The sequence below is a fragment of the Alligator sinensis genome, unplaced genomic scaffold (genome assembly GCF_000455745.1).
Source record: "Alligator sinensis unplaced genomic scaffold, ASM45574v1 scaffold647_2, whole genome shotgun sequence".
NCBI lineage: Eukaryota > Metazoa > Chordata > Crocodylia > Alligatoridae > Alligator > Alligator sinensis.
The window spans coordinates 1,368,867-1,378,051 of record NW_005841832.1 but is presented as its reverse complement, the minus strand read 5'-3'; the positions used below and the strand labels follow the sequence as shown (position 1 = coordinate 1,378,051).

The 9,185-nt window shown below is 45.7% G+C and overlaps 1 protein-coding gene across 1 annotated transcript in view; it reads right to left on the bottom strand.

Annotated features, from left to right (window-relative positions):
• The window catches only part of DDR2 (discoidin domain receptor tyrosine kinase 2), an 85,720-nt gene that overhangs the window by 26,739 nt on the left and 49,796 nt on the right, over nt 1-9,185 (bottom strand). Inside the window, 1 exon segment of the mRNA XM_025194296.1 lies at nt 8,368-8,491. Coding sequence (XP_025050081.1) covers nt 8,368-8,452 — 85 coding nt within the window. The 5' untranslated portion in view covers nt 8,453-8,491.

Sequence of the window (9,185 nt, the reverse complement as noted above, 5' to 3'; positions counted from 1 at the left end):
CCCCCCTGGCACAAGCCTGTCTGCCTCAGACTTAACCCAGAAGGCACTGGCTACAGGGAAGCTGAGAAAAGAATTTGATCTCTTGGCATATTCAGTTCTTGGTCCTTTGCCCAGAGTGCCAACAAGGGCTTGGCAAGGTTAGTGACTGTGTGATGTGGATGCTGCCTCCCCCGCAAGAAGCTGGCCAGATGCCCACCAACTCACATGGACAACCAGATGGGAGCAATTTTTGGTCTCTGCAAGCCTGAGCCAGTCAAAATACCATCTTAGAAGTTAGTGGCTCTGAAACTACTTCCCTAAATCAGAACCAGTTTGGAACCACACACCTAGAAGAGAAGGATGCTTTCCCTCTGCAGAAGGGTGTATTTACAGACCTTTGTGCAGCTGCTTAGCAAGAGGAGGTCAGTCATAATGTATATTGTATGAGCTTGGTACGGGGACACCTAAACCAGAACAGAAGAGAGTTGCAAGTCTACATTCAGGGGTATTGGCAGAATTGTAGGAGAGGCAGAAACCTAGGACTGAGAAAGCAGCAGAGATTGGATTGGGCTTAAATAAAGCAACCACCCATCTCAATGTTCTTAGGACAGTCCCAAATTCTGTGGCTATGTACCAGTGTCCTGAATTTGGAAAAATGGTCCCAAATTGGCTGGTCCCTGCCAAAATGACATTGCCACAGTGCCAGGCAGTATCCTGCTGTGCCTGCTAAGAAACATCGCTAATTAGACTGTGGGACTACTCAGGACTGTGTTCCAGATCTTGTTTCCCAAAAGCTGGCTGTTTTGGGACTAAGTATTGGGTGTGAGGAACCCAAAATTAGAATTAAGCAAGAACCATGGGCTGGAACTATAGGATATCAGCAGACCTGTGCAAGCCTGAGCATCAGCCAAAGCTAGAACAGCAGCAGGAGGGAGGCTGTGGATTCAGAGTGAGAGCTGTCTGATGGAAGTGCTCTTGTACACTGCCTCTGACCTTCCCCCCAGCTGTCATTCACTCACTGTGGTGCCCACTCAGCACCTTCTCAATCTTTCAATGACCAAGCTGATGACAGGCTGAAAGCAATTTGTTGGTAGAAAATTGAATGACATCACTGATCCTGCTTCAGCAAGACACCCATCAGTGCCCTAGGAATGGGGAAGGCACATCAAGACAGCACTGTATTGCAGCAAAAAGAATTGAGGCTGCTTCCTTCTCATCACTCCTTTAATAACCTATGAGCTTTCAGGGCCATAGTGGGACTTTGTGCTCAACTCCCCAGTTTCTCTCCCACTCATGGAACAGAAAAGGACATCTTTCCTCCTCCAGAACATTTCAATTGGCTCTTCTTCCTTTATGATCCTATATTCTAGGAATAAGAGTGACTTAGAGGGTCTTGCCCCTCCACTCAGGGTCAGCTATACCTCATTTGGAGTCAGGAAGGAATTTTATCCCATGGTTAAACAGACCACGGAGGGGCTTCCCTTCTTTTGTAGAAGAGGGTGTGACCCTCATCCTTAGATCTCTCAAATGTACTTTAACAACCTTTGCAACAGCAGAATTTTGGCCACCGTGGTCCCCCTGCTTTACCTGTGGCAGGCTAGGGTGTTATGTCTTGTGTTGAATAAGGGTAGACTGTGTAGTTTTGCTAAAAGATTAGATAATGGATTTGTACAGGATGGTTTGGAAAGGGATGATCGTGCCTCAGGCAGGGGATTGGGCCACTAGATAATCTCTGGAGGTCTCTTTCAGACCTACTTCTCTATGATTCTTGGACTCAGCAGGGCTATTCAACCAGCAGTAGTAAATGTCTCCTAGCTTGTACACTGCAGCCCAGCCACAGTCTTCATGGCTGCCAACTGGGCTGGTCACTTTCTCACCCCAATTATAGGGGGCTCTGGCAACTTAACAAGGAGGACCAGAAGTAGATAAAAACTTTCAAGTGTGTGACCTATGGCATAGTACCAGTCCCTGCAGGTTAGAGACAAAGCAGGTAAGGTTTTGTTAGCCACAGTCAGTCTTGCTAGAGGTATGAGAATTATATTAGTATGACAGACCAACTGTGCAAAACTTCAGGCAGATGCAAAAAGTGCTTGCATTGGAAAGAAGCCCTTCATATTTGATCAGTTCTCCATCTTCACACAACCTGAAATCATTCTTGTTTGGTTCCACAAGCGTGCCGTCTCACTCAGAAGCATGTTATACGTGTGACTGCTTTCCTAAAGGTGGTCATGGGAGCAGCGGAGGACCAAGATCTCAAAATGAAATTCTACTGGGACTTTACTGTTGTGAGAGGTGACAGTGAGTGAAAGGATGAGGATATTTGGTATTTATGGGGAAAAAAATCATATGCTAAGAATGAAAACAAAATTATTTACATTGTCCCAAATGTTTGTGCCATACATTTGTTGATGCTGTTGTTCAATACGGTGAAAGGGATAAAAGTGCCCTGATGGAAATTGCTGTTATCTGTCTGATGTTCTAGATAAGAGAACCCCTCTGATCCTGGGAAGTGTAAGCAGGGAAACAGCGGGCAGTAGTAGGATGGAGATATGACTTCTATATATGACACTAGTGAACACAGTGGATTGAAATTGTCACCATGGCCCATCTTAGCCAGGGCTGTATCTTTGATCAAGGCTGGTACTGGATATTTCAGAGGAATGTGGAGGAAAATTTGCAGCAGGCTGAGATAGGTTAATTATACTGATGTATACACATCCTTCTGACTCCACTGGGTAGAGGTTACCATAAGCTCTGAAGAGTGATGGGTTTAGAGCCCTTCTAAAACTCTGACATGCTCCCTGTTTACAAGCATACTGCTGGAGATTCTCATTATCCATAGTAGTCTCCATTCATCTTTTGGTTTCAATAATATTTTGTGGCTATGAGTTCTATAGGCTAAGTAGGCCTTGTGTGAAGAAGGACTTACTTCTGGGGGTTGCAGTCACTGCCTTTCAGTTTCATGGACAGATACTTTGTGCCTGTGCCAAGAGAGGATCAAGAAGGGTACCTTATCTGCCCTTCCTGTGCTGCACATTATAATAGATGCTATAACCAGAATCTGTGTTATTTATCTCCTCTCCAAAGTAAACAAACATTCATTTAAACTTCTTCTCATCTAAGTTTTTCCAGTCTCTGAATCATTTTTTTCACCATGTCTTAGCCCAGTTTTATTCTGCCGTGTTGGTTTGAGATGGGAGTTCCCACTGTGGTTCACAAGGATAGGAGAGGCTGCAGCACTGTCTTTTGCAATGGCATCACAGTAATTTTTCCATTTCATTTTCCAATCCATTGCTCATATATCCTAAGTTTTGTTTCCTCTTTGGAACAGAAGTTTTCAACAAGCTATCCACAAAGATGCCCAAGTGAGCTCTTTACTGGATACAGCATCCACTTTTGTTGGCCACACTTAGAAAAGGTTGTTGAAGAATAGCAGATGGTTAAGGAAGAGTTACGAGAAGAATCTGTGCTCTGAAAGGCATCTTTCATAGTGAAAGACAACAGAGGCTCTATTTATTTATCTTAGGGAACAGCAGCCTGAAAACTACTTGTTTTCTGTTCAGAAGTACCTAGATGGGAAGGCAATTTCAGAAAGCAGAGGACTTGTCAATGTAGTGGACAAAAGCAGTATGGGATCCAATGGTTGGAAGCTGAAGTTGGCAAAGGTCAAACAGGAAAGAAGGTGCAAATTGTTAATGGTGAGGGAAACTGACAGGGTTGGGGGACTTCCCCCTCACTCCCAGGGTGGGATTTTCAAAAGCACCTTACTGAGTTATCACTTGGGTCTTTAAATCAAGATAGACTGCATCTTTTAAAAAGAGATATCTAGTCTCCAACACTAATCTCCTGTGCCAGCAGCAGAAAACATTAGGGGAAGTTCTGTGGCCTGCATTAGGTAAGAAGCCTGGTTAAGTGCTCCTAGTGGGACTTGATAGTTTAAAATCTATGAAACCCTTCACTTCTGGGTCCTTGAGATCAATCAAGCCAAAATACCCATTCCCAAAGGTTTATGTGTAATAATCCAAGGTATGGCAGTGGGCATGGGTATCATGGGTATGGCCTAATTCCTATTCCTATGGGGTTGGGTGCCCATAAAACCAGTAAGTTATTCCTCCCCCCTCCCCGCCCCCCACAATCCCTTGGTAGTATCAGGAGAGAAGGCAAGGACAAAAATGGCCGTTAGATAGCCATCACCCCTTGAGGTGAAGTGTGTTGGCAGGAGGGGTGGTAAGTAATAGAGTGAAGGAGCTAGCTGGCAGCTAGCATGGCTCTTGTCTATGCTGTCCTTGTTGAGAGAATAAACAGGGGTTTCAGTCTCTCAGGGCTCTCACTCCAGCCACTTTTTTTCCCCAGAGGTAAGTTCACTTTAGAAATCATCCCTTTGCTCCAATGGACTGTCATCCTGTACTACCTGCCCAAAAGAAACAAGAGACAAAAATCCACCAAACAAATTGAGCATGTCACCTCCTGGAGCCAGCACCACAGCTTTCAATTAAAACCCTACCCTGCGCTCTGCAGCAGGTAGCACCTTCTGGCTTCCCACTCCACAGTGGGTTGGTTTCCTCCCACTTCCTTCCAGAGGCTGCATTTACTCCTCCATCCAGGAGTGGAAAAGTACCCACTGCCTAGGGCTGGTGGCTGTGGCTCGAGGCTTGCTGTGTCCCATGTGAAGCAGCCTGGTCCAGGAGCAGCAGCAGATACAGCCCAGCTTTCCAGGAGTTATTTTTTCATGCTTAGCTGCCAAGAGTGCTACTGAAAGAGTTGCTTGTTCGGAGATGTTTACTGTCTCACCACTGGCTCCAGCCCGCAAAGCTCCCTCCATAAACTGCCTCCAAGTAAACACATGCACACAAGCCAAAGGGAAGAGATGAGGATGTAGCAATAGGATTTAAAGCCAAAGCAGCCCCCAGATTCCTACAAGGTAGAGACAGTTGCCACTCTTAGCTTTAATAAAAGGCATGGCTAAAAAAAGACTACAAATCCCAGCATGCAGTGCTCCCTCTGGAGCTATGTGAGTATTTACATTCCCAAAGCCTCCTGGAAGAAGAGGCCAAGCAAGGGGACTATGAACAGTCCCTGAAGCAGTTGCATCAGTTTTCACACTGATTTTCAGTCAGTGCACACAAAGCTAATGTGGTGGGATGGAGAGGGGAAAGCAACATGACCGTGTTTTGGGTGTATGAGTCAGTACTGACAGAGTAACTACTAAGGGATGTTTTGCAACATTGCCAACCCCTAGCATTCAAAAATCATGAGTCGGGCACCCAGAAATTCTGACATTTAATACTTGTGGGGTTCTTTTTATTTGGCTTTCTGGTTTCTGAGCCTTTAGGTAACCTTCAGGTCAGGTTTACAAGTTTTTCCCACAACACTGAGCACCAGAAATCTTTATTATTAACATAAGCCTTGAAACTCACTATTAGGAGCACTGAAACGGACAGTGCTGTGGTATCAGCAGTCCTGAAATGGACTAGCTCCTCTTGCATTTAAGGCGACTATTAAAAAGTTTCAAGATTTCTGTTACAAGCTTTAAAATTAAGGAAGACAGCAGCTATAAAACTTTGTTTCTATCATTTGCAAGATTTCTAATAGCACCTTTTAACACTTACATCTTCGATGTTTTTGGCCCCCTTCAATAGAGCACAGTAAGTTACAAAGTAGGTAGAAGGGTCTGGAATAGGGGTAGGCAACCCCCGGCATGGGTGCCAGAGCGTGCCATGCAAAGGCATTTTGCTTGGCACACAAGCCTCAGGGCAGAGGGCAGGGAAGGGGCTGGGACTGTGCTACCACAAGATGGATCGGGCCCCTTGCGGCTCCCCCACTGTCACGCCAACATCTTACAAGTTGAGGCTGCGGGTGTTTTTGGCACTCTACCCAAAAACATTACTGACCCCTGGCCTGAAAGATACTTAACGCTTAACCAATATGAAGGTAACTGACATCTGTTATAATAGGGACTGAGTGCTGTTCAGTAAAGCAAATTATGCACTTGCTCAGTATGCTAAGTGAAATGCACTGAAGGCACTGCAATCCAAAAAATCTCAAGATAAGCACATTTCAGGCTGTCAGAAAGGTTATCTTTACTGGCCTCTGCAAGGTAGCAACCACTGGAGTGAGATGTAAGCAGTAATTAACAGCTGACGGCAGTGCTACATGGTTGGTTGATCTAGGAAGGAAGTGAAGGTGAATGCTGAATAGCAGAGGGAATTTTGCAAGGTATAATGTAAATACCTACACTGGAATTTATGCCCCAATGCACTCTCTACAGTCTAGCCTTGATGTCCACATGGGACTGAGGGACAGAGGACTTGGTTATCATTTCTCATCTAAAAGACAGCACCTCCAGCAACCCAACTGGTCCCTACCTGGACTAGTCAGTAAGAAGAGAAGAATTGGATAAATCAATAGTGCTAGTCACAGCAGTGCCTGAGCTATCCTTGGAGATTTTCCACCCATTTGCTGACCAAGCCTGGATCTGGTTAAAGCAGTTATCTGCTCTGATATCACAACTTAAAGGGTATGGCTGCAAAACTCACCAGAAGTCTGAAACCAGCCCTCTTTTATGGGACCAGCTCAGCTGTTTGGACCCACTAAAAATGTCCAACTGGGCCAGACAAACCCAAGACTGTATCAAACAGAAGTCTTCCTGTAAAAAAGGACCGGGTCCTGGGGAATCATTTTGATGGTTTGCAGAATCCACAGAGAAATTTTTCTTCATTGTTGGGACTGGCTCTTGAACATAACAAGAGCCAGAAAAAGCCTATTGTAAAACCCTGATGGAAACCAGTTCCTCTCATGAGCCCAGAGGGACTGGATTCTGATTCTGGGAAGGCCATCAGGAAAAGGGATTGAGCCTGTACTTTATTGATACTCTTTTCTTGCTTACATCAAAACTGTTTTAAAAGGCTTCAGATGACACCAGCTCTGACTAGGGGCCAAGCGTCTGTCAAAGTCTTTCATGAAGCAAGCCTTAGTCCAAAACCCCACCAGCCAAAAAAAGGCAGCTGGCACCAAGACAGAACAATAATAATAATAATCAGCCAGCCTATTTTTCCCTGCTCTCAACCTTAAATGAAAGCTGGACCAATTGGAACAAAACATATAAAGGCCTCTATTCAAAGGCTCAGGCTCTGTGTGCCGCAGCAGATAATCACAAAGTGAATATGTTCAGGGAGCACAGGCTCCTCTCTGGGTATGGACAGATCAAAACATCCACCAGGAATAAGTGTCCATGCTCAGGACAGAAGTGGGCTTCTATCAGGTCAGAAATGGGATGCACAGGCAGAGCTGTGGGAACATGCAAGGGTGGGTAAGCAGGGCGTGCTATGACCCAAGGTAAAAAGGCCCTGGCAGAGTCACATTGACATATAGGGGGCTACAAATAAGGAGCAAGGCATACTAGTAGAGCTATTGTAGGGACAATATTTGCCCAGAGATATGGTGCCTGACACAGCATGGCCAGCAGTAACAGAGTTCATCTGGCATCTCTAAACCAATTTTGGTGGATCACTCAAGATATGTCCCATTCATATCCACTTCCTCTAAAACATCTATTCCTGCCACTGTTAGAGACAGGATGATGGACTAGATGGACCATTAGGCTGATCCACTACAGCATTTCTTATGTTCTTACAACACTGGACTGGGCGTCAGGAGACCTGGTTTCTATTCCCGGCTCTGCCACTGGCTTTGGTGACCTTTGGCAAGTCCCTTCACCTCCATCTGTAAAAGGAGCTAATAATAATAACTTCCACCGTACAGCTCTTTAAGATCCATTGATGGAAAAAGCAGAATCATCACGGTGGAGCTAGAGATTAGGACTGAGGTGCATCCAGATGATGTCTCGTTGGCCATTGCTTTCAGCCCCTCCCTTTTAGATGCATGTTCTGAGCCTAGATAGCAAAGAGCTTTTGGCTATGCTCCCCCTTTGAAGATGGGTAAAAATGTTTGTTCCACTGAAGTGAACGAGAGCTTTGTCATTGCCTTCAATACATAGCTGGATTCTACCACGTGGATGTTTTGGGGTGGGGAGGGTTGGCACAGTTATAATATTTACAGGGAAAACACTCCAGTCCTAGAGGGTCAGGGACACGGTGCTGTGGGGAAATGGGGGAAAGCATCATCACTGTGGGAAAATAAAGGACATTGGAAAGCAGCCTCTAGTAACCTGTTCAAACCCAGCTCCCCCTCCTAGACAGGTACAGGCACCACATTTCCTATAGATACTTTCATCTTCTCTGTGTTCGGAAAGTCTTTGAGTTCCTGGAAACAGGGTGACCCATGGAGAAAGAAAATGAATGAGCCTTGGCAGGACCACAATCAATTAAAATAACCTTAGAAGCAGCTGCTTTGCTGTTATTGCAAATGCCTGACTTCCCTCACACTTACCTGGGTTGACCTGAGCTTTTGCAGCACTTGGGATGTGGATCAGCAGGAGAAGCAGCAGCAGGGGTGGTCTGGGGAGAGCGATCATCTCTGCAGGTTATTCTGGCACCAAAAAAGTCTACAGCAGCTAAACGGGGAGATACAAAGACAGAGACAATAAATTAATGGGGCAGCAGCAGTGTGCTCGCATCATTGCTGACCTATGTGCCCACAAATCAAAGCCCTCACCTCCCAGCAGGTACAAATGCAAGATGCAAAGCTCAGACAGTCCAGATTTCCCCCACAGCTCAGGATGTTCTGACCCAAAGCATAGACCATACCTGGAAGCTCTGAGCCTAAGGGCCTACCCTCTAGGAACCATCTCCACTGCCCTGTCTGATGAGAGAACAGGCTAAGAGAGTCTAGCTAGAGACTATTGATGAGAGAACCGAGCCAAGCCAGCTGCCAGCCTGGCTTCTTGCTCATGTACCCTGTACCAGGGCTGTTCTCCACTCTTTCTTCAGTCTTCCACGGAGCCCTGGCTATGATTACTCATAAACAGCAGAAGGAAGAGGAACTTGCTGCAAGGACATGGATATTTTCCTATCCATCTACTGAGTTTCCAGGACCTGCTCCCAGCTTTGCTGCCATCTGGCCCCATGGGCATCCATCATTCATCTGATCAGTCTCTCTGCCTCTGTAAGTCACAAACCACCTTCCTTATCTGGCAAGATGGCCCTTTGCAGCAGACAATGAATCCTGCCATGGATATATTTATTCCTAGGACAGTGGAGGCAAATCTTTTTGGCAAACTTGCAAGATAAGCCCGACATCCTCCCCAA